This window comes from Dermacentor variabilis, chromosome 10, assembly GCF_050947875.1.
Source record: "Dermacentor variabilis isolate Ectoservices chromosome 10, ASM5094787v1, whole genome shotgun sequence".
Classification (NCBI taxonomy): Eukaryota; Metazoa; Arthropoda; class Arachnida; order Ixodida; family Ixodidae; genus Dermacentor; species Dermacentor variabilis.
In genome coordinates, this window is record NC_134577.1 from 116651229 (window position 1) to 116677031 (window position 25803).

Genomic DNA, 25803 nt, shown 5'->3' on the forward strand with positions numbered 1-25803 from the left:
TACTCTCGACACTCAGGTGGCCCTTCTCGTCCCTATGCCGCACGCTCCGATAATGCCGCCACTGATTCTCCTGCGCCGAACCGCCCCTATTCTCGTTCACCTTCACTCCACCGACGACAATCTCGCTCTCCCCAGCCCCGTCGCTGCTTTTCGCCGACTTCCTTCGGACGCCGCTCCCAGCCGGAAAACTAAATGATGCAGCGCTTCGAGGTGACGCTGCATTACTCCCTACGCCGCCAAATCCTCTACTGACGTTTCCCACTCATCTGAACCTTCTTGACGTGCAAGTCGACGGGGTTTCTGTATCTGCTCTTTTAGACACTAGGGCGCATTTGTCGGTAATGAGCGCTGACCTTCGTAACCTCCTGAAGAAAATAATCACGCCCACCCCGACGCCTGTTGTCCGTGTCGCCGATGGCGGAACAGGCCCCCGTAATTGGTATGTGTGCCGCCCGCGTCTCCTTCGCCGATCGCTCCACAATCGTGCTATTCACAGTCATCGCTGACTGTCCCCACGACATCATCCTCGGCTTAGACGTCCTCACCGCACATTCTGCTCTCATCGATTGTTCCGCCAGTACTCTCCGCCTCGACCTGCCTGTTCTGGACCCCGCTGAACAACACCCTACTCGCCTCGATTCCGTCGACTTCGTTCGCTTGCCACCTTCGGCACTGACTTACGTTGACTTCGTGTCATCCCCACCAGTGTCCAACGGTCACTACATCGCGGCTCCTATGCAAGACGTCCTCCTTACACACGGGATCACACTACCTCATACAGTTTTATCTATTACGTCGAATTGCGTCTGCCTGCCAGTGGTCAATTCTGGCTTGACGACACAAGTGCTGCCACGCGGGATGTCTCTGGCCCAGCTTTGCTCATTCAAGGATCACTCAATAGCATCTATTGCAGTAGACGACAACTCAGCCGATCCTCCTCTACAATCGCAGTCGGCAACTTGTACCATCGCCGACTTACAGAAAATGATTGCGCCTGACATGCCGTCCGACCACGCTCGTGAGCTCTACTGCGTTCTGTTTCCCTACCACGATATTTTTTTACTTTAACGATCGTCCTTTGGCCCAAACAACAGCTGTTAAACATTGCATATTATAACACCGGCGATGCCCCTCATATTCATCGCCGCCCATATCGAGTCTCACCTGCTGAGCGTCAAGTTATTCAAGCCGAAGTTCGCAAAATGCTTGCGAAGAACATTATTGAACTGACATGTAGTCCATGGGCGTCACCTGTTGTATGGTAAAAAAGGATGGCTCATGGCGCTTTTGCGTGGATTATCGGCACCTTAACAGGGTTACCAAAAAGGACGTGTATCCCCTACCTCGGATTGATGACGCCCTTGACTGCCTCCACGGTGCTCGCTACTTCTCGTCTATTGACCTTAGCTCCGGCTACTGGCAGATTGCCGTGGACGATCTCGACCGCGAGAAGACTGCTTTTGTAACACCCGACGGTCTTTATCAATTCAAAGTGATGCCGTTCGGTCTATGTAACGCTCCTGCCACTTTTGAACGCATGTTGGACTGTCTTCTTCACGGTTTCAAATGGTCCACGTGCTTGTGCTGCTTGCACGACGTTATAGTATTCTCCCCAACGTTCTCTCCGCACCTCGAGCGCCTCTCGGCTGTCCTGGACGTTTTTCGTCGAGGCGGTCTGCAACTGAATGCATCGAAGTGCCGATTCGGCCATCCCCAGATTACCGTCCTTGGGCAACTCGTTGACGCAAACGGAGTGCAATCGGACCCAGGCAAGATCCGTGCTGTTACGCACTTCCCTGTTCCGAAGTGTGTCAAGGATGTGAGCAGCTTCACCAGCCTTTGTTCGTATTTCCGCCGTTTCGTGAAAAATTTCGCGGCCATTTTTCGTCCTTGTCTTTTTCACGCGCTATAAGCCTCACGATATCTTACCAACAAGCCCAAATCACTGCTTTACTGGCACTACGCCAGCGCGGCAACGACCGTGTTATCGCTTACGCCAGCAGGCTCCTCTCACCCTCGGAGCGCAACTATTCCATCACTGGGCGTCTGAGTGTCTGGCCCTAGTTTGGACTGTTGTGAAGTTCCGCCCATTCTAACATGGCCGACCTTTTTCCGTTGTCACAGACCATCACGCGCTTTGCTGGTTATGCTCACTGAAAGAACCTACAGGAAGACTTGGTCGCTGGGCCTTACGCATCCAAGAATATTCGTATACTGTCACCTACAAATCTGACCGTCTACACAAAGACGCTGACTGCCTGTCTCGCTACCCGGTAGACGAGCCTGACGACACCGACAGTAGTACCGCCAATGGCATTTTCTCTGTGTCTGCCTTCGCTAACATCGCCGATGAGCGGTACCGAGATCTATCGCTGCGAGCACTCATCTAGCGTCTGTGCTCTACACCTACCGACGCATCCGTTCGCCGATATGTTTTCATGGGCGGCATTTTGCACAGGAACTTCCTCCCTGACGGATCTGATCTTCTTCTTAATAATAATATTTGGGGTTTTACGTGCCAAAACCACTTTCTGATTATGAGGCACGCCGTAGTGGAGGACTCCGGAAATTTTGACCACCTGGGGTTCTTTAACGTGCACCTGAATCTAAGCACACGGGTGTTTTCGCATTTCGCCCCCATCGAAATGCGGCCGCCGTGGCCGGGATTCGATCCCGCGACCTCGTGCTCAGCAGCCCAACACCATAGCCACTGAGCAACCACGGCGGGTCTGATCTTCTTCTTGTCGTCCCAAAACATCTACTACAGACTGTGCTCTTTGAGATGCATGACGCACTCACTGCAGGACATTTTGGGGTAACCCGCACGTACGACCGCGTCCGCCGCCGCTTCTATTGGCCGTGTCTCGCTCGCTCCGTCCGACGTTATGTTGCTGCCTGTGATCCCTGCCAGCGTCGGCAAACATCTCAGGTGCTACCTGCCGGTCATCTCCAGCCTATCACTGTCCCTGTGGAACCGTTCTTTCGTGTTGAATTAGACCTCCTCGGCCCCTTTCCCACGTCATCCTCTGGGAACAAATGGGTAGCCGTCGCAACTGATTACGCCACCCGATACGCTATCACGCGAGCTCTCCCTACCAGTTGCGCCACTGACTTCGCGGACTTTTTCTTGCGTGACATCATCTTACTTCATGGCGGCCCGCGACAGCTGCTTATTGACCGTGGTCGTAACTTTCTCTCGAAAGTTATCACCGACATTGTGCGTTCCTGCTACACTCAACACAAGCTGACTACCTCATACCATACTCAATCCAATGGCCTGACAGAGCGGTTAAACCGTGCTTATACCGATATGCTGTCCAAGTACGTTTCCAAGGACCTCCACGACTGGGACATTGCCCTTCCTTACGTTACATTTGCCTATAATTCTTCCCCGCACGACAACGCCAGATTTTCTCCATTTTATCTACTCTACGGTCGAGAACCGACCTTGCCCCTTGACATGGGACTTCCTCCTGCTGCGATCTCAAAGCGAGCATGCGCGCGACGCCATCACCCTCGCCGACCATGCACGCCAGCTTGCCCGTGCTCGACTGACGGACTCGCAAACCACTCAGCAGCGTCAGTACAACGCCCGGCACCGTAACGTATAACATTGTAAATATACTTGTATATAGCTTTTCATCTGCATGTTCTTACGTAACAATATAATTTTAAACGTATACGAGAACTTAGTTTCCCATGCAACCAGAGATAATAATCTTTACTTATCACATACTGACATTGGCCTAAATGTAATGCTACATTATCCTAGACCAGCAAGAATGTCTTGGACGGAGTTAGCGTGTACGAGCGCCACTGAAAAAGAAATCAGCCTCCGCTGCGCTATTGCAAAGTACCGCAGGATAACCACGCATTGAAAATAGCTAGTAGTGGCAGAAAGACACAATGATAGCTGAGAGACAGTAGTGATTGATAGAAAAGAAGATTATGAAAAGAAATCAAAAAGGTGGGTAAAGCACTGTCCAGTAAGGACTAAAACCAAATCACACGAGCTCCTCATCCTTTGATATCACACCAGCGCGCCTTTGCTCCAGCCGTTACAATGGGCGTTTTACCCAGCGAGTGAGGTTGAAGGCGAGCAAATATTTTCCCTTAATGAACCTTCGTGTGCCTTGCGCGCTTCAGAACTGATACTCAGTGCCCCTATATAACGAGCTGCAGATTAATTCAGTGTCACTCGGCGATCTGTGAGGCCTTCGTTAGCTTGACATGGTAGAGCGACCACCCCAGAAAGACATTAGTACAGGGCTCAATCCCCAGACGAGGACGTGTTATTCTTCAACTTGGAGGCGTTCACAGAAAACCTTGTACTCTGGCGGATGATAATTTTTACTTGCATAGCATAGCGAATTATCAAATACGGGCACTATGGCATATGAGTTTTCATCGTTAGTAGCGATGCATATAGTAATAGCGCATTCAAAAAGTCCAATTATGTTTCATTCCCACCCGAACATGGCTCTTTCTCAGCCCGAGAAAGGCATGGGCGACGCGTGCACCATGGCCAGTAGCAGCCGTGCCTCGTCGCTGTCCCCGCCGCCAGCCGCCGCTGTGGGGCGCCACCGTGGACCGCGGCGACGCCGGGCGGACAAGGCCCGGGCCGCGGCCCAGCAGGCAAGCTCGCCCAGTTTGTCCCACGAGGACGCCTCGCCGGTGTCTCCTCCTGGCGGAAATGGCGCCCCTCCTCCTGCTCTCGAGGTGAGTGCTTGACGCGATGCGTAGGGGAAAACATTTCCGAGTTACCTGTCCCATTCGTTCTACGCGCAAGCCTTCCTGGCCTGTTAGCGCAATCGGCGAGTGTTTGTTCGAAGCCGCGAAGGAAGTGGAAGGCGCCTGGAAGTGAAGCAAATCGCACGCCAGGGAAAGTGCAAAGTAACGTGTGCAGCGCGCGGTAAAGGAAAGTCGCCTAGAGGAAAATCTAGGTGACGTTTAGCGAAGGGTGCAGGAGAAATGAGGCAAAGCGTCGTGGAGGAGGAAGGTGGGCTAAAGCGCGCTGGGTTCGCCTAGTCTGGCAGTTTCTACAGGGTTTGTTTGCGATACAGACGTACTGGGGTCGTCTCGTGTTAATATCATCCTCGCGCGCTGTACTATGGCCACGGAAAGAAAAACGAACAGCGGAGCGCGTGGCCGAAGCATGACTGAAGGTATAGTGCGCGCCGTCCAGTCGTCACCATTGACAGGCGGGCACATCCGGTTTGATCGCGGTGTACGATGGTGCGCCCCCTATCATGCGATACCTTTGTTTCTGTTCTGCTTCTGTTTTATTTGAAAACGAGGAAAGGTAACGATACAGTAATGACGACAGCGTGAACTGTACCATCGTGATGAAGAGAAACGCGAAACGTGGCGTTTGGCACAGTCAGCGCTAGTGCGAGGATTCGTGTGCAACTCTAATATGCTTTGGCTGTCGCTAGGCGAATCTCTGCTTTCAATCGGCGCCACCGTAGCGCTAGAATCTTGTTCCAGCTGGCGCGATTGCGCCGCGTGTGCGTTCCGAGTGCCAGACATGACGGGCAGATGATAAGCTTTCCTTGCCAATATGCCCGGCAAATAAAATGCGGCACGCTTTCATGCTGTCGCGATGCTTGTGTGCATAACGGAACTCAAGCGTGAATTCCAGACTATAGGGAATTTATTGGTCTAAGAAAGATATAAAGAACAACTGAAACAAAAGCTCAAGCTGGCACAAAGTCTGAGGTAATCACGAAGCAGATTTGCTCGACAAAAACATACTTCGCATTAATTATTTGGTGAAGTCTCCTTCGGCCAGGATGGCGGATTCCATGCGCCTTGGCATAGAGGCAAGCAGGTCTGTGGCTAGCTCAGTGCCGTGAATCCTGTCCCACTCGGCGTGAACAGCAGCCCAAAGGGAGTCCTTGTTCGTTTTATGGGGCTGCAGACGTGAGGAGCGTGATTTATAATTCACCAAACATTCTCAATTGGGTTTATGTAAACTCCTTTTGCTGGCCACGAAAGTTTACGGATGGCAAGGTTCTCTAGTAAATCCTCCATGGAACGTGAAGTATGGATTGGAGAAAGGTCATGCTGATAATAAAACAGCCCATCCTTGAATTGCTTATTCAAAGCAAAGGGCAAGACAACCTGCTCGATTACATTACAGTATTCTGTTGCATTGAAGCGTTCATGTAGCCGTATAAGGGGACACAAGTCTTCGGCTGTGATGGCACCCCACACATTCCCGGAGCAGCACCCGCTGAGGCTTGTTTGCTTGAAGCAGGTGGGATCAAAGCTGCATAAAGTAAATAAAAGAAAGTCATGTTTGTGTTTACTTGCGTCAAAGTGGTATAATACGTTTAGCCCAATCACTGCTGTATCCAAACATTTTTCTTGTAAATTGTAGCGAAGTAGGCACCTGGCACTAGAACAGAGACTGCACCATGACTGTAACGTAGCTCTTATTCATTCGCTCAGAATGCACATCGAGCGGTTAATTCATGACATCCAGCAACCAAAAAAGTAGCCAATCTTATTGCAGAACACATGTTTGACTTTAGAACGCTGAAATATACATTATGTCCTTTCAACGATCGGTAGTCGCACCCTCATGTGACATTCTTCGTAGAGCTATCTTCGCTAAATTTTTATACTACTCTGACCACACTAGCACTAAGTGGACAAATTCGGGACCACATATTTACAAGCATCGCAATTCAAGAATTGGGTGCGAAGGCTTACCGATGATTGTCTTGATGCCAAACTTTCAGTCTCGCGTGACCTTTTTGTGGCAAATGCGCCCTCATCTGTGAACATCACCTGGCCCCAATCTTCCACAGTCCAGTCTTTGTGCGATTGTGCGAATTGTAGACGGGTGGCTTTGTGGCGATTCGAAAGCAAAGGCTTTCTTGCGGTAGTCCTGCTGTGAAGGCCCGCTTCGTGGAGGCGCTGCGAACTGCTTGAACGCCAATGTTTAGCCGGAGCTCGTTTTTGATCAGCGGGGCTGTTAAAAAAGGATTATGTACGGTGGTTGCAATTATTAGTAAGTCTTGTTCCGCAGTCGTGGAATGTGGCCGCGAACACTGAGGAAGGTCCGAGAGTATACCTTCAGTTTTGTAGGCTTTCAAAACTCTGTTGACTGTCGAAAACACTGTTCCGGTAATCTCCGCAATTCTTCGCTGGGGAATTCCTCGGCGATACAAAGCGATCATTCCGATCCTCTCGGCGTCCGACGCACGCGGCATGTTTTCCTTTTCAAACTGAAGGGACTCAAGCCGATAGCTTTGCTCCTACGCCGTAGGAGAATAGATCGCGATGTGCAGCTCCACTTTCAATCACCGTTTTTATTCTTGAAGCTTGGGCGGTTCCTGCGTACGGCGCCGCCGCGCGAGCCCTGTCTTGAATACAATCTGCGATGCGGACAGCGTAGGCGCCTAGGCGCACCGAGGGCCGATAGCGTCGCTTGCGCTATAGCGCCCATGCGCTTGCACGTCACCCGCGTTCACGAAGTGAAACGTCATTGTAACCTTTTAATTCCTAATCAAGAAAGAAATCTTGGTGCGGACAGCTCACATTTATTAAAGCGAATAGCTTTCTTTCGCTTTTACCCCCGTTTTCATGGTCGGCGCCCGGACTTTCATAGAACAAGAACAAGAAGCGGATAGCGCCGTAGACCAAAGGTTACGGTTGAGCGTAGACGAGAGCGGTGTTTGTCCTTGGAACAGGTAGAGCTTTAATTTAATGCCATATATAAACTGTTACAACACATTCAAGAAAATAAAGCGACAGGACCGAGTGGTATCTCGCCAAGAGTTTCAAAACATTGTTATAAGGCAGTAGAACCTTACCCTTATTTATATATAAAGAGTCACGATGGTGGGCAGCCTTCCCGATGACTGTAAGGTTGGTACCGTTTTACATGTTTTTAAAGTGGCTCTAAATCAGAAGTGCCCAATTGCAAGCCTATTTCCATAACACCGATTTGCTGCAAACTACTTGAGCATGTTTTATATTCCGCCTTAATGAATCACCTGACTTTAGTTGGATTTTTTTATTCTAGACAAAACGTATTTCGAAAATGAATTTCATGCTCAACCCAATGAATTGAATCTATAACGATATATCATTGGCTTTAGACAACAGAGAACAGATTGATTCTTTATTCTTAGATTTCCTAAAAGCGTTATATACGGTTTCACATTCAGTTCTAATACAAAAGTTGTACAATTTAAACATTCACAAAGCCGTTTGCGTATGGATTACGGATTATTTAACATCAACGAAACAAAAGGTGATTTTAGGTGGATCATGCTCGTGTTTAGTTTCTGTCACTTCAGGAGTACCCCAGGGTTCTGTATTGAGCCAACTTCTCTTCCTTGTGTTTATAAGTCATATTTCAGATGTAATGAAGAGTAACATGACAAAATTTGCTAACGATTGCATTTTGTATACTAATTTGACTGACCAAGCGGATTCCACACAGCTTTAGGCAAATCTTAATCAAGTAGAGGTAGGGTGTAAAAAATGACATGGTACAAAACAGCAACTGTGTTCACGTCAGCTTTACCAAAAGGGTTAATAGGTTGACGAATCGGCACGTTTAACACCATCAATTAATTAGGAAAGAGGACGAATTCAAGTATTTGGGCCTTTGCGTTTTCCGAAGAAGGGGCACAGTTTGAATAAATGAACAGTGTTCTTAGCAGGGCAAGAAAAGCCCCTGGCTTTCTACAATGAAACCTTAAACAGAAATTAAACAGACCCCATACCATGCCTATGTCAGACCTATAGGGGGATATGCCTGTCCTGTGAGGGACCCGCTTAGCAAGGTACCTAGTGATGCACTTGAGCGTATTAAGTCTACTGAAGCGAGATTTGTTCTGGAGAAGTATGATCGAACTGAATGTTCTCGAGACATGAAGAGACCTTAACCGGTAATCCTTAAAAGAGCGAACATCTAATCTCAGACATAAATTATTTCATTCAATTCATAACAAGCAAACTGGAATAAATGCGTCAGATTATCTGCAACTAGCGCATTATCAGCCTTCCCATGTGAATCACAAATATAAAGTTAGACCATGCACCTCCAGGACCAATCTTCTTAAAAAAACGTTTTTCTCAGAAACGATTTCCGAATGAATTTGTTGCCACCATATATGCTTGGCCGCAAGAGTGCGGGTTCGTTTTACGAATTATTGTGCCCTCCGCAATAATGCGAACAAAGGCGCTGCGGGTGATGTCTGAAATAAAAATAAAATGGGGAGGGCGAGGAAAAGACTGCCACGGTGGTGGAGCCAAGGACAGAAAGAAGGTCAGTGGGGAGACGAAAAGGTGTTGGTGTTTCGTGACCGCTATTTGGTTGGAAGGGCGCTTACGCTACGTCAGAGGTTGGTAAAGTTTGTGTAAACCTGCAGCGATTACTGTCACAGAAAAGGAACAGAAGATGGCGAAGCAACCCGAGGCTCGGGGTCAATGGGGGGCGCAACATTTACGCCATTCTAGTGCAATAATTTTTCCAAAGTGCACCGGAGCAACCGACGGGCATGCAAGACCACGTGCGCCAGTTTCTCGGTGTGCATGAGAGTCGCGCACAAGTACCTTGCAGTGCGTTATATATACCTCGATGTACGAGTACCAATGGGCTCTACAAGTTCGCGCTCTTCATTATTCAGAACAGGCTTGCACTTCCACTCCTGTATTACTACGGGAAAGTCAGTGTAAAATAAGCTGCGCATACAAACTTCACATGCCGCCCACAGAAATGATGGCATGAATTGTTATTATGTTAAAAGAAACTATCACTATTTAAAATGAGCACTCCTAAATTATTACTACATAAGCCTAATTACCTAGATTGACTGTGAATAAGTGGGAAAAAAGTTCTTAAGGCAGATTTTCTAGTGTCACCTTGAGGAGGTGGAAAGCTGAGGGCCCTGAACGGTAAAACCACTTAAAAAAATTTTTTTTTCGAAAGCAATGATATTCGAATGATGAAAGAAATTCCACATTGATCGCGGGTGTTCTACAACAAGCGGCATGTAAGTGTAGTATACTGTTTCCATTAGTTATACTCCCGGCATTTATCCATTTATTTCCTGATAGTGCCAGTGTGGGTTCCAGATTTTGGGCTTTGGTGGGCGAAACTAACGACTAAAACATAATGAAACTAGTTGTAAAAATAATCACAGTTTCGCGTAAAGGGCGAGGCAATGAATGCGATAGCAACATGTTAGAATATTACATGAAGCCGCCTCTCTACGTTTCTTTTCAGCGTAGCTCTTCATTTTCTGCTTCCGTTCTTTGTCAATTGCTTCAAGTTCCTCAGCGTGAGGGCTTTCCTGGATCTGTGGCAACTTCGTGCGAACCTTCCTTCCGAAGAGGAGTTCAGCTGGCGTGCAGCTGCTTGTGGAGTGTGGCATTGCTCTATGGTTGAGAAGGGACTGAGCTCTTCTGGTTGAGGTACTCACTGAGCCCAATTGCTTCCGGTCGTCTTCAAAGTTTTTACATTTCTGATAAACCTTTCCACCTCGCCGTTTGCTTGTGACCACAGGGTTGTTGTCCGGTGATGTCAAATGCCATTGAGCTACACGAATGCAGGGAATGCATGCCCAAAGAAAGGAGGATCATGGTCAGTCTTCAGCACATAAAGCAATCCATGCACGGAGAGCATGTCACTAAGCTTTTCTGCGACGCTTTTCGGGTTCAATAAAACCAGTGCGGCAATCACAGGGAAACGACAGTATTCATCCACGGCCGCTAACATATATTTGTTGCCAGGCAAAGGGCCAGCGAAGTCTGCTGCCAGTGACTGTCAAGGGCCATCTGGGAGTTGCGTCATACAAAAGGTGAAACTTTTGTCTCTACAACATTCGTTTGACACAGTTCACAGTCCTCGACTTCCGATTTCACTTTTCTGTCAATTCCTGGGAACTGTATCTTCTGTCCGATCAGTTGTTTCGTTTCGACTATTTCCTGGTGTCCCCTAAGAGCCAACTTCATGGCTTGTAACTGCACTTCCTCAGGAATCACCAGTTTTGATCCCCTCAAGACATCATTGTCTGCGGCTCTTAACTATTCTCTGATCTGGCTGAAGTGCTTGAACTTGTCATATTTCAACATTTTCTCGGATGACGTCCGATCAACCATCCTTAAGGTTTTGATGAGCAGCTGCGCTCGCACGCCCCCTTTGTGCGCTTTTTCTACTACTTCCATTGTCAAAGCTTTAGGTGCAGCAAACTTCAGGACAAAAGAAACACATTCTTCCGTTGCAGTTGACTGTGGGCATATCTGCATTCTCTCTTCTTGTAGAGTGTCTGGAAAGGTAGTCAGCAGGGTTTTCTTTTCCAGCAGGGTTCTTTTTGTTGAAGTGGTGTCGGAGCCTAAGACTGAGGCGTTCAAGTCTCGCTGACAGCTTTGCACTCGGGCTCTTGATCATCGACACTAGTGGTAGATGATCCGTCTATCCTGTGAGCTTCCCTCCAGTAAGGTACATGTGCCTCTTATCAGTTGGCGTTAATGTTCTGCTGTAACTGGCTAAGATGTTCGGCGCCCTTTCCTTCGGAGTTTCTTGGACCAACATTCCTGCTATTCCCTAAGTTCCTGCATCTGTGATGACGTACGTTTCCTTGTTTGCATTAGAATACACTAAAGTGCGATGTCTTGACAGCTCCTGTTTTACTTCATCCAGGGCATTCTGGTGCTCCTCTGCCCCGCAGAACTCAGCATCAGCGTGCGTAAGGCTTCTTATTGGTTCCACTCCACTATTTCGGTTACGTAAGGTACGAAACGGCGGTGGAAGTTTGCCATTCGGTGCAGGCTTCTGCCTTCAGTTGAATTTCTTGGTGGCGTCATCTTTACCACTGATTTTACTTTCTCAGGGTCAACACTGAGACTCCGCTGGCAGATAACACGTAATCGTAAACTTTCAGGATCCTTGATCCCTTCACACGCTTTTTCTCAGCCTAGCATGTTCTAAGTGCCTGAGCACCAGCCACAGTCTCCGATCATGCTCTTCAATTGTGCGGCCTGAGACAAGCACGACATCACTGATGTTTATGATGCTATCTTTGTTAGGCAGCGCTTGCCTTATGACATCCTGAAATATCTCCACAGCAGCATTCACTCCAAACCCCCAGCAGTCTCTTGTGTCTTCGTAGTCAAAAGTTGGTGGCAAAAGTCATCATTCTTCAATCTTCTTCCAGCTCTAGCTGGTGGTACCCCTCGTCGAGATCCAACTTGGAGAAGAACGCTGTATCATTTAGGATGTTGATCACATCTTCAACAGTAGGCAATAGATGCCGCTCTCGGGTGTTGGCTCTGTTCGCTTCTCGCATGTTAGTGCATGTTATCACACTCTTGTCATTTCGCTTGGCACAATTACTATGGGCGACGCCCACGGGGTAGGGCCAGTTACCAGTTCTATGGTGTCCTGGTCTTCTAGGCGTCTCAGCTCGATCTCCACTACATCTCGCATGTGAGAAGGAATTCTGCAATGTTGTCGAGCAACCCGCTTCCCGTCACTGGGAATTTCCAACTTCACCTGAAAGCTCAGCCATCCGAGTTTCCCGAACAACTTCGGACATTTTTTGTATGTTCACTGTAGTTTCTTCTGGGACTGTCCGGGCTACTTTCATTAGACCCAATGCTGTTGCTGTTTTTTAACTGAGAAGCGACGCTTGTCGCCCTTTCACTACTTACACAGTTGCCTGGACACATGTTTGCTTGTCACGAAATGCAGTGAGCATTCCAATCACAGGGATTTTTCGGGTGACACCATACGGGATAAGCCGCGCAGCCCAGTCCTCGTCCCTGGTCCGGCCCTCCTCCGTTTCTACCCGCAGTGCGACTAGGTGACGCTGCAGCTTTTGGCGCTCGCTTTCAGTTGCAAGGACACTACAATGTGCACATACCAATCATCACCACTCGCGCCGTGTAAGTTGGTGGCTTACTCGCTACAATAAAGAGAAGCCCTGCATCCAGACAGTTGTCTCAGAGCAATATGAATTGCAGTAAACGTAACCCAAGTAAACACGCGTGGCGGAACGTGTGTAGACCCACAAAAAGCGAAAACTCGAACGCCGCGAGCAGAATTCGTTAGAACTATAGGGTTCTTGTCGGCGTTGCCACTTTGGGATCTTGGCCTCACATTCCCGCACTGCGGTGTGCTCACGGCGGCCAAGATGTGTTTATACGCTTCGCGCATTTCAGTTGCAGGGCTTTGTCGACGTTGTCGCTTAGCCTGAATCTCCCCTTCCCGCAGCGCCACGTCTGGGCAACTCAGGTGTTGTTCGCACAATAGAACATCGTTTCTGCATCTGAACTAATGCAGTGGTTTTTGCGGGTATGCGGGCCGCCTTACTTCATTGCGATTAGCATTTCCCGGGAGCTTCTACACCGGCATTCTGACAACATGCGGGGGCATATTTGCGCCATGTGAGGCAAACGGCGCTTTGATGCGGACACCACGCACCATCAGGTACTATTCTAGCCACTGTGCGTTTGCTATCAAGCAGGAAAAAACAATGTCACAAGCCGACAGGGTGCGCATGTTTTGCGTAGTCTACGCAGGCTATTTTACAATTCGTTCCAGCAAACAAAGTTATGGAACTCCAGGTGTTAATACATGCCTAGACATAATTTGCCACCTAGCGTTAAAAGTCTGACGAAAAGGGAAATCATACAGTTAATGTAAGTAATGTTCCACAGAACATATTACCATGGTGCCAGGAGAGAGAGAAAGACGACGATCGCCAACAAGACGCAAGACACGACGTAGTAGGGCTAACCTAACGTTCTGTCATGCTCTTTGTACCGGCCATTCTGCAAAGTAAACACTGTCGCATTTAATCTTATATCTCTGCCCGTTTCATTTTATTGAACTAAAGGAATCAGTGTTTTTTGTTTCATTATTGATTACCGTGAAAAATCCCGCTGTGTGTTCATAAAACGCGCCAACCCTCTCATCGCGCTGGCTTACACACGCGAAGTACTTAAAGATCATATATTGCGTTTACTGTGACATGCGCCCAGGGCCTGTTGGTTAAACGATCGAGCTGTTGGGCTATGTCTTTGACGACATCTTTTCGGTATTGGGTAACCTTCAAACATTTTTCGTGGGCCGAACCCAAAGACTGTGCAGCAGGTTCAAGCCTTGCTATTGCTTGACACTTTTAATATTTAATAGCCTGAGAAGATTTTAAGAGAAAAGGCAGGCATTGTCAGTGTTAGGTCTCATGACATCTGTTTGTGGTTGCCATCCCCACAATTCTGGGAAATAATTTTGTCAACGATGTAAAACGTGGTATTAGCAATTTAGTGATAGAAGAGTGTGGCAATATAACCCGCATAGACAGCATGTCATAACAGGCGCAGAACTAGGAAGGGTGATGAAATTGCGGGCGCAAGCTGGAATCAGCTATAGCGACTACGCGTAGTAATTGTAGATCGCGCGCAGAGGCCGCCATCCTAAAGAGGACACAAAAATAGGCTGTTGATGACATCATAGTCATATAGCTTACAGTATACATATACCTGTATGTGTTCGGAGTCTCATATCGACGACGATGACAAAAATTTGCCTGAATGGTCCATATAATTGCTATCATAATAAAAAAAACGGACTGCTTACTCTATACATAGAAGCGGCAGGAATACTAAATGGTCACGCGACAAACATTTTCTTACACTGAGCACAATTGTAATTTGCGTAGATCACTTCGTCGAATGTACGTAACTCTGTGACTCTCTAATTTTTCGTTGCAGTATTAAAATAGCGCCATCCTTTTGGGGTCTCGCATAGTTCCTAGTTTTTCTATACCTGAATTTTACATCAGAGCAGTTTGTGGAGTGTGGCCTTGATTGAGCATTCTAGACAAGATAACGTTTGTATATTGTTTACCCGAGACGAAGGAAACGGCTTAAAGACGAGTAAGACAACTTCCTTGGTAAAACGTCGTATATGCCTGCTAATATCCGGCTTAATTACTTTTTTCTGGCGATCTAGAACAGCTCTTCAAAACACATTCGAAAAGCTGGTCTTGAAATTGGGTTGGGAAAGACAAATAATCCCTTTGCTGGGGCTCTTCATATATGATTTCTAAACGCTTTTAAGACATTATCTAGAAGCTGGTTTAGAAGTAGTCTCGAAAGGTTTACGATAATCTGAAGCTCGTTTTCGCGGTTTCCAAATGAGTCAAAGCGTCGATGTCTAGTGCTACTGGCCAGGCACTGTTGCTTACAGAGGCCGACGCGTCCTCGACCAAGTCACCTGAAAAGGCACATGTCAACGGAAATTAATTCGCAAGGCCGTATTTGGTATGCAGCAACGATGTTTATAAACAAAATGGGAATGACATCCCGCTAAGAAATGGGCGCATCCTGACAATCGGTCAGGCCAGGATTTTTGTGCCAAGAGCACATGAAACGAGCATATCATAAGCCAACACTTTATTGCAAAAATAGTACTTCTGCAAGGTTTGTGTAAAATATATGACAAATGCAAGGTAAATCGAATGAAAAGCACATCAGGAATCACTAAAGCTACCAGAAACAATTCTTGATGAACTAGAAATTGATCAACAATGGATAGTACGTTCATAAACGGAATCCGTAAGTACGCATACAATGACGAACACCAAGAACGCGAAGTGTGCTAAAGTTTCTTATTTTGCACAGTAAGAGCACATGCTATCAATGAACAGACTAGAGTTATTTAGAAATTGATATCACAGCAACTGCAAGAAGCAGAATGAAAATGTGACATTTAATCGCATGGTATCTGCCTACAAGCTGTTACCAATTATCTAGGAGCTTGAAAAGAACACAAAAAGGATTAACGACACATGCAATCAAAAAACAATCCTGTTATAAAAACCAAACAACGGGAACATGTAAAGCTTCAAAATATTGCCTCTACGGTACATCAAATATAGTAATGGTGAGAGAAATAAAAGAACCTTATAACTAAAAAACAATCTCATGAATGATCATAAAGAATATCCAGACAAGGAAATCTGTGTAACAAGTGAGCAGCACTGTAATGCAGAGTACGATGAGACTGAGTAACGCTATACATAACTAAAATAATCATAGTACTCTAGTACACTAGAAATGAATGTGCAAGCCTTATTATTACAAAATTGTACACTCTTAAGCAAAATTACACCCTTTTGCTACACAACAATATTCGTCATCTGTCTTGTCCGCATTTCCTTTCTTTAACGTGGCGAGCCCGGTACTCTCCAGTAACGAACGGCATGCGCGTTATCAGCATGACATAGCATTCCCGACAAGAAAGCAGCGGGCGCGGCGTTTTGAAGAAAGGAAACGCAAGCAAGGAAGATGACGATTATCGTTGTGAGGCAGAGATACACCCCAAAGGGTGTAACTTTGCCTGAGAGTGTATAAAGCTGGAAATTTCCCGGCCGCGGCGGCCGCATTACGATGGTGCCTAAATGCGAAAACACCCATGTACTTAGATTTAGGTGCACGTGAAGAACCCCAGGTGGTGCGAATTTCCTGAGTCCCCTACTACGGCGTGCCTCATAATGAGATAGTGGTTTCGGCACGTAAAATCCCATAATTGAATGTTTTGAATCTGGAAATTAACGGTAATGCACAGGAAGCTGCGCTTCATTAACCAAGGGAGCAATGGTCATAATAAATATGAATCCGTTTATATAAACAGCATTGTACAAAAGGCACATGTGTACTACTCGCTAAAATAGGCGCAAGGTAGCAACGAATCATTTCCAAACAAATGAACACATTAGTACACTTGCACACATTTCCAGACTCCTAAAGTAAATAAACGAAATTGTCTCGCCATCCCGGCGCTGCGAAAGTGGATGTCCATAGAAGCTGTTTAATACTACCACTACAACTGCTGTGGGAGTATGCAGTGCTTTACTGCTTTAGAGTGCTGGTAATCTTGAAAGCACGCCGCCGCCCCTAGCGGTGCTGCAACAACACTGAAATCAGGTGCTAGGGTGGTTATTCCGTATACACACTGCTAGGGACGTCACTTCCCACGTCGCAAGCTGCCATCGCCGCGGCAGCTTGCGCAGCAGTAATCGCTATCGGAAAACTTATGCGGGAGCGCTACGTTCTTCGCTGTTACCAGGCGCACCTTATCAATTATGTCGCTCGGATGTTTGTTTTGCGCTTGTTTTTATTGAAAGGTACGCTGTTCCATATGTTGCATCAGTGCTTCCAAAGAATGTTAGCACTGTGCGCTTTACGTTGCTGAAGCCTCTGCCTTACGGGGGTATGAGCCATCGCTTCTGGCCCTGCACTACCGCCGCGATCGGCCACATTTTCGGTAACGGACACGGACACAAAAAATGCCGACCATGTAGGGGCTAACAGCTTCGCTTTACAAAGCACTCTGAATGACAAACTTTGCGCACATGTAGACCCGAGCCAATGCTTTACCAGTTCACCCTCACTTCCACATCCAAAAATATTTGGCAGAGAGTCCAGCAGAGTCCCACTGATGAACAGCTAAATTGGGAGAACACCACTTTGTACTCTACAGTTCCGCTGGCAATGGCACTGCCGTACATGCTGGTATTTGAAATGTCTTGAGTGTAGATACTTGCACCTGTGCGCCATTTCGCTGAAGTGGACCTGACATTGTGCACTCCGCTGGTAGTTGAAATGTTTTGAATGCAAATGCAGTGGCTTCACCACGACGACTTGCCCCCACACCACCTCTGACACATGTATGCGCTCACTCTTCGCTTGGTAGCACTGAATTTTAAGTGTTCCCACTCGGTGTGCTTGCCAGATAAGTGGGCAGGCCTCACACATAGCAACACAATTAAGCTACAATGTGAAAGATACGCTAAATTGATGACTCATGAAAGTGGCATAAGCACAAAATATGCAACTACAACACTATCCAGATCATAAAAATTAACATAACCAGTGCTAACTTAAAAATGTATTGTGTAAATTGTTTTCAACAAGCTGTAATGAAATGGGCAGATACGTAGACTCCGTATTAATTATAGTAAGCATTTTAACTGTGTAATGACAATGTGAATTGCGTTCCCTCGCCCTTCCTGTGCTAGCCATCTGATTGCTTGCATTTCTTAAACGATTCGGAGGACGTCCTTAAAAGCAGATGAGGCATGATGCCGCGATGTATATCCACGCATTCTCCCGTCCTTTCACCGGGGGACACTGTTGATGCCAGTGAGTTTTACGTCACCCGTCATCTGCTTACTACTACTCAAGACACCACGCTAAGTGACCAGGCGTTAGTCCTATATTGCTGCATTTAATGGCACACTGTCGCCTTGTAGTTACATTTTCAACTTATACCTCCAGGTAGGGACAAACATGTGCAATTAATCATGCACAAATCCATTCCGCAATACAAGGTTAAAATTGCTGTGCAAATAACCCACAATGCCGCAGACAGCTCTCCACACGCCACTTACAAGCACTCTCGTGAGGTACCCTTCCAAGCGCCCCATCGCTAAAGCCCCTAGGCATTACTCATCGCATCGCCATTAGAAGAGCGCCAGCAACGGCTCGCGGATGGCGAGACAGCGCGTGTCCCTCGTGAACGCGCACACGGTAGCGCCCGAGTCCCCCCGTCCAATGAGAAGTCATGGCAAGGCTCTTGGTCTTCGGGGCGCGTGAAAGTGTGTTCTGAGTGGAGACGCGCTTCACTGTTGATAGGCTCCTGTTAACTCTGCTTGCAAATTGCGTGAAAGGGCTTTAGGCTTGAGTTTCCGTGCATAAGTTCGCCCACAACAAACAAGTTTGTTTAGTGCGCTTCATTGAAGAGTGCTATATTTCTGGTGGAGGTGCGGGGTAGGATTTTGAGTCCCCAGTTCGTAAGAGAGTGGAGCACCAACCCTAAGCGATTGGAATCCAGAGAACTGACTCCAGTACACCAGCGCACAAGCCGCTGCCTCTGAGAAGACCCGCCCGAGTTCGTACTGCCTGTTGCTGCAGCAGTGCAGGCAACAGTTACCAGCGACGGTGCAACCATGACCTGCCCGGTGGCATCGTCTCAGCTCATCGTGTACCCACCACGCGCGTCCGAGTCCTTCCACGGCGATACGTTCGAAGATGTAAAAGACTGGTGAGAACACTTCGAGCGAGTCGTCGATTTCAACGGCTGGGACAAGGCAAGGAAACTTCGCAACGGGTGCTTCGCGTTAGAAGAGTCAGCGAGGACACGGTACGTGAATCATGAAGCCGCGCTATCTTCATGGGAAGAATTTCTGAGACAGCTGCTTGCCACGTATGCCAGCACCGATCGGCGAGAGAAGGCAGAGCACGCTCTCCAAGCCAGAAACCAGCGCACTAACGAGAGTGCTCGTAACTGGCATGTGGAGAGCTCTCTGCGGCATTACATGGCAATATTACATGAACTCTAAGCAGCAAGTGCTATGTATTTTTACCAATCAACTTAATGAACCTACATCCCTAAATGCCTAAGAGGTTCCTCCGCTTGACGCACGCTTGGAAAATTTGTTGCACAAGGACCAAGAACAGCGGATGCCCTGTTTCAAGAAGTGCATGAAGACCGCACAAATCGAAAAAAACCAAGTGAGCGCTTCCGAAATTTCGTGCGTACACATGACACACGCACGAACTCGGCGTCTGCCGAGTTCCAGGCCGCGCAGCGCAGAGACCGGTATCAGTCGAAAACAGCAAAAAATGGTGACTACCTGGAGTAACAGGATATTTTACGCCAAGGTGATTCACGACTCACGACCGTAGTATCCCCTAGTGAGTTATATACATAGTATATACAGTATCCGATCACGAACTAGAAACTATAGCGAGGACAAAGCTTTAGAAGCAGCGAAAGATATTGCAAGCATTCCAAAGCGCCGAAGAAAATCGAATTCGGCAGTCTCATATTGGACACAAAGTTCCTTTTAACACGATGAAATACCAGCCACGTGGGATAAAAGGGGCCAAAATACAATCAAAGCTGAATCTCAAGCGATAACAACATGGTGTGGTTCACACAATATTCTACGAGTGAGCTGTAAGCCAGGCCACGGAAATACGACGGGCACTTCACCTCATGTCTTGCGCTACCGCACTCGTTATGGACATTGACAAAGAGCCCGTTTGTCAGTTCTCTTGTCTGTAACATTCTTGCTAAACGGAAGACTGAAATACCACAGTGATGGCTGTCTATATAGGATACTGGCAATGTGCGCAGAATTGGCATTTCCGCCTTTCTTCGCATCCTGCAAGACTTGCTAGTTTTGTGCATGACGGCCGATCCCGATGCTAGGCATCCAAAAGCAACATTTCGTCTCTAACTTTCATCTTAATGCTGCTCTTAACGCCTTAATAACACCGTCACTGAAAAGGCCCTCACAAAGTTATAGCGACATGACAATGAGCTTGAAGAGCAAATTAGTGCCCTCCACTCGGCGCTCTCGAATGCAAAACTCAGCTGCTCTCCAAATTAAAATCATACAAACAAATTGCTGCACACGCAGTGCGAAGTAAGACAACAACGCACAATATTTGCTTCACAACGGACAACGCAACCGAAAACAGTGAGAAACACACGACTGCCCAAACGAGCACAATTGCAGAACTATACAAAGACCGCTTCCACACTGCAGCCGCAGCGGCAGCCACGGCAGCCTTCGCCACATGCTTGGTCATGTGACCGATGTGACGACAGCAGATGACAGTATCATATTGCCACCTTGCGTAAGGTTGGATTGTGTTCACGGGCTGTTAAGCGCCGCGGTGTGAGTGCTTGGTGTGCACGTCGGCGTCAGACCCCGAACACTACAGTTCTACAAACAGCCACAGAGGGCGAAAAAATCGACCACGTGGCGCTGCTCAAGAAGGAGGCATAGTACGTCAATTAAAAACAGTTCCCCATTGAGCGCATTGTCTCCCGCTAGAGGTGCCGTAGTAAGCGCAATTTTAACCTACAAACTTTCTTTAACAATAACCGAAGCGTTTTTATTACATGACAAGGAGTACAAAATTATCATTCCTAATTTATATTGTACTCTTTATTAGCAACTATGATGCTTTTTGCTATTTTAAATGCAAGATAGCGCTCAGCATCATCGACCACCCGCGTGACCTCAGGCCTGGATTTAAAATTTTTACCGGTATGTTCGCGTTCATGGCAGGTACGGATTCTTTGGTCCGTACATCGGTTGTTTATTTAGTGCTAAAACCAGTTTATTGCGATTTGATATTTGTCGTTATATAACTTGGGGTGTAAGCCCGAAAGGTAGGTTTCAGTCTCAGTCATGAGCCATGTGCAACATGTCTGCATCGAAATGGGAGCCGGGTCCTGCTGCGACTGGGGACAGCAATACCGGTGAGTCGTTTAACATCGCTACTTCAATCGCTATGTAACTTATTCGTCTCAATAACTTACAGACGAAGGCAAATTACAAACTAGACTCTGCATTACATATGGCTGTCAGGAGCCTCCATTGCTGTTTCCGAAATAAACTTTCAATTGCAAGGCCATCATTATAAGCGCATTCACGAAAGAGAAAGCAATATCGGAACGCGCATCACATTTTTCATCTCGTAGTCGTAGCCATGGGTTACTGAGTAGCATTATCGATATATATATATATTTTTTTTCGAGTCTGCCAGCAACTTCTTTCGCTCACAGAACCGAATAACCCTTTGATAAACGGATGCTAATGTACTGAATTTAATGTATTAAACAGTTGCAGGCATGATAATTCATCCAGATTTTGTACCTGTTGGTTCCAAATGTTCTTGCTGTTCAGTTTGGGTTACCTCAGGACATTTTTGCAGTAGTGAAGCGGTGCATCACGTTCATGCACAAAAAGAATGCATCATTTCTAATAGCTTCATGTCTTTCATCTATTTGCTTGTGAAACCAGCAGCGTGATCTCTTCTAGTGTATAAACGAGCGCACAAATGTTCTCATTTCTGATCTTAATTACACTTAAGCTGTTGACATGCATTGTAGTTATGCAGACGTCAACTTTACGGAGAGTAACAATATTTATCTACCATGCTGCTTAAGCACTCTAGAACAAACAGTGAACATTTGCATGTGGTCTGTAGTCACAAACCATTACAATGTATATGTCGCACCTTTTCGCATTTTATATTGCAAAATTGTGCTTATTCAATTTCTGATGCAGTCAAAATTTCTGTTCCAGACATGCAGTAATGCACACTCTATGCACTAAACAGAAGCTGCTGCCTGCTACAACAAGGTCATTGTGTGGACTTTAGCAGCTACTACAAGGTAAACAACGCCTAGTTCAGAAATAAATATGCTTGATATATGCTGTATTGGCTTGCTAGTCTTGAGATACATGTCATTTGTTTCTAGCACATGATATGAACGTTTGTTCATGTTTAGAATTCAGAATAATTGGTTCAAACATAAAAGAATACACTACATGAGTTTGGATAATCTCTGCTGTATCTCATGTGCCACTGTTCTACCCCAACAGAGTCTGTGCCCAGTACGTCTTGGTCATCACGGGAGCCCCCATCTACACCAGCAGGAAGGGGCTGGAGCCGAGTTCGCAAGACCAGGAACAAAGAAGCCACTCCAGAAGTATTTGGATCAGATATCAAGTCTATGGACGACTGTTCCAAAAGTGAAAAGAGCCTCCGCCATCATTCCACCAGCACGGATATTGGCCCAGTCATCCAGATACCTCAACAACAAAAATTTTGCGTCTTCAGATGTACCTGCAACCACTGAACAAGAAGAGATGACGCTGGCCAAGAGTGTTCCGTCAGCTTACCCTTCCTTAGTGAGCTTCCTGGCCTTGCCGATTCGTGTCAAGTATAATTTTGTTTCAATGAATGCAAGCTTTTTCATTCCACATTTTTGTTAGAGATCATTCCTCTTCCTTATCCAAGCATTAAAGGTCAACCGGTTCTTTGCTCATATTTAATACCAGTCACTGTCTAGAAGCAAACATATCTGTATCAGTATTTTCTAGTGTACGTTGCCATGTGCAATTCCTCTCTTAAAATAGCTTATGCGGCATTGGCCTGTGTCTTGCATTACCCTTTACACTGTGTGATATGTAGCATTTAACTTTTCTTGATGTTTTTGGCTTTCAGTGCTTGCAAGGTAGAGTGGCTTCTTTCTTGAATGCAAGCTTTCTCATTCCCATATTGAATTCCTACTCTCATTCGGGATTGCTATCCTCGCTCGACAGCCTGTGTTTTTGTGCAAGCTACATTGAAGTGATTCATTGCAGAATCTGGTTTCGCTGCTCTCCGACTTGGTACTTGTCACCATGTTACGTTTCTCATATGTGGAAGCCTGTTCAGTTGCAATGCGAAACAGTCTCTCAAGGCAAGCACCTGCTGCTACAGTCCGCACAGTGACATAGACTGCGAATTTACACGCACCGTAGTTCCTGCTCCCCATTGCGTCCTTTCCTGCTGCTGCCATGTGCAAAGTTTGCTTGTGGCCTTCAATTATTTTGCGTCAACGGAGACCTTATACATGATTACATGGTTCTAAGTGTATGAAGTTGATATCCACATGTATGGAAAGACTTGCAAAAGTGGCTGCAAAATGGTGATGTCCACACAACCGACCATGCCCGTATTTAGAGAATGTGGGGCACCAATTGGGGCACCACTGATGTGTCTCTCACACTTAAGTGTGAGTTACACATTAGTGGTATGCGAAAGAACAAAAAGAAACATGCAAGTTGGAAAGGCGGTAACGCTAAAATGCCGGGCACTCCATGTCGCTGTGTTGGCTGCAGCAGCAGATGCTTGCGTCACCCGATTGCTTCGCAATGCAAGTTGCTCATCTTCAACGGCGACTGTCGGTGCAAACACGTGGGACACGCTGTCCAATCTGCTTGCGCTGCTGGTTGTTGCTTGTTACCAGACTACCATGTGCGACGAAGGCAAGCACTATGCCTACAGTCGGACGGTTGAACGTGCCGCAAGCCACCCCTGTGGCTCTATGCTCACTGTTTTCACGTGGATCGTAGCCAATGTATAGATTGAGCGTTATGTTAAGAGTATGCTGAAGTAATTAGATTGCAGAGTCTTGTTTCAATGTTGTCCCACTTGGTCATGGTTGCCGTGTTACATTTCTCGGATGTGGCGGCCTGGTCAGTTGCATTAGCCAACAACCTCTCGAGGTCAGCACCTGCTCCTACAGCCCGCACAGCGACACAAACTCCCTGTTTACATGTGCTGCGATTTGTGCTCCCTGTTTGTCCTTTCCTGCTGCAGCCGTGGGTAAACTGTACTTGTAGCCTTATTTGGCTGCGATTTGGCGTGAATGGCGACTATCATACATGATTACATGGTTTGAAGTGTATGATATCCATCGACATAGGTGGAAAGGCCTGCAAAATGGTGATTCCCACAGAACGAACCACGTCCATATTGAGAGCAGGTGGGGCACCAAGTGTGAGCGACACATTAGCGGCCATCAAAAGAACAAAAAGAAATGTGCAGGTAGGAAAGGAGGTAACGCTGAAATGCCGGGTAGTTCATGTCGCTGTGTTGGCTATGGCAGCAGGTGCCTCCGTCACCTGATTGATTCGCAGTGCAAGTTACGATGACTGTCAATGCAACCAGGTGGGGCAATGTCAATACCATGTGCGACGTAGGCAAGCACTGTGCCTGAAGTAGGATAGCTGAATGTACTGTAAGCGACCTGTATTGCGTGAATGCCCACTGTTGTCATGTTGATCTTAGCCAATGCGCATTGTATTGTCTGAACCTTATGCGGGGATTGAATGCAGAGTCTAATTTGATAATGGTCGCCGTGTTATGTTTCTCCGATGTGGCGACCTGGTCAGCTGCATGGGCAACAGTGTCCCGAGGTAACCGTCTGCTCCTGCAGTCCACACAGCGACGGACTCCCAATTTACACGCACCGTAATTGGTGCTCTCCCCATTCGACCTTTCCTGCTGCAGCCGCGACAAATTATGCTTGTGGGCCTTCATCGGCAAGAGGTGGCCCATATTGAGAAAGTGGGGCACCAAGTATGAGTTACACATTAGCGGCCCCCGAAAGAACAAGAAAAGCGTTCAGGTTGTAAAGGAGGTAACGCTGAAATGCCGACTAGGCTATGTCGCTGTGTTGGTTGCAACAGCAGATGCCTCGCGTCACCCGATTGCTTCGCAATGCAAGTTACGGCGACTGTCGATGCAAACAGGTGGTGCACTGCCCAATTTGCTTGCGCTACTGATTGTCGCTGGTTACCAGATCGCCATGTGCGACGACGAAAATGAGCAGTTTACGAGCTCGCGTTAACGGCTTCAGCGTATCTCGAAATACTAATTTTATTTCTGCTCTTATAGGAGAAGGTGCACTGCTTTTCTTCTGCCAATAAAGTCGCACGTCCTGTTCACTCACTTGTGGCTTGTTTGTATGGGCGTCAGTAGAGGCTCTGTAGTCTCCTGGTGATTAAAACGCAGCAGCTGAGGCATGCCGCAAAGCCAACGAGGCGAGCACGGCGCGTACCCAGCGTACGCAACCGGCATAAAACGGCCATATTGGTTATTGCACTAAAAAAAGCATTTCCGATGATGATGATGATGATGATGATGATGATGATGATGATGATGATGATGATATTGTGGCCAACCCTTTGTATCGGGTGGACGTGGCAACCACGCCCAAGCCAGAATGACGCTCTATTGCCTACCTATCGAGCAAAGCAGGCACAGGTAGGAAAAGGAAACAACACCAAAAGAAAGAAGATAAGAGGGGAGAATGCGCTACACTGATAATAAGCACTCACTGGGGTCCATCCTCAAGTGCCGCTCGCCATCATTCAAGGCGCCTCTTTGTCTCTGCGACTACGGCTCTGTCTATAC

At 47.1% G+C, this 25803-nt stretch overlaps 1 protein-coding gene across 1 annotated transcript in view; it reads left to right on the forward strand.

The window, feature by feature from the left end:
- Positions 1–25803, forward strand: part of LOC142559685 (kelch-like protein 33) — a 178118-nt gene that overhangs the window by 68215 nt on the left and 84100 nt on the right. Inside the window, exon 5 of the mRNA XM_075671250.1 lies at positions 4492–4719. Within this exon, the coding sequence (XP_075527365.1) occupies positions 4492–4719 (228 nt within the window). The remainder of the gene's footprint in view (positions 1–4491; positions 4720–25803) is intronic.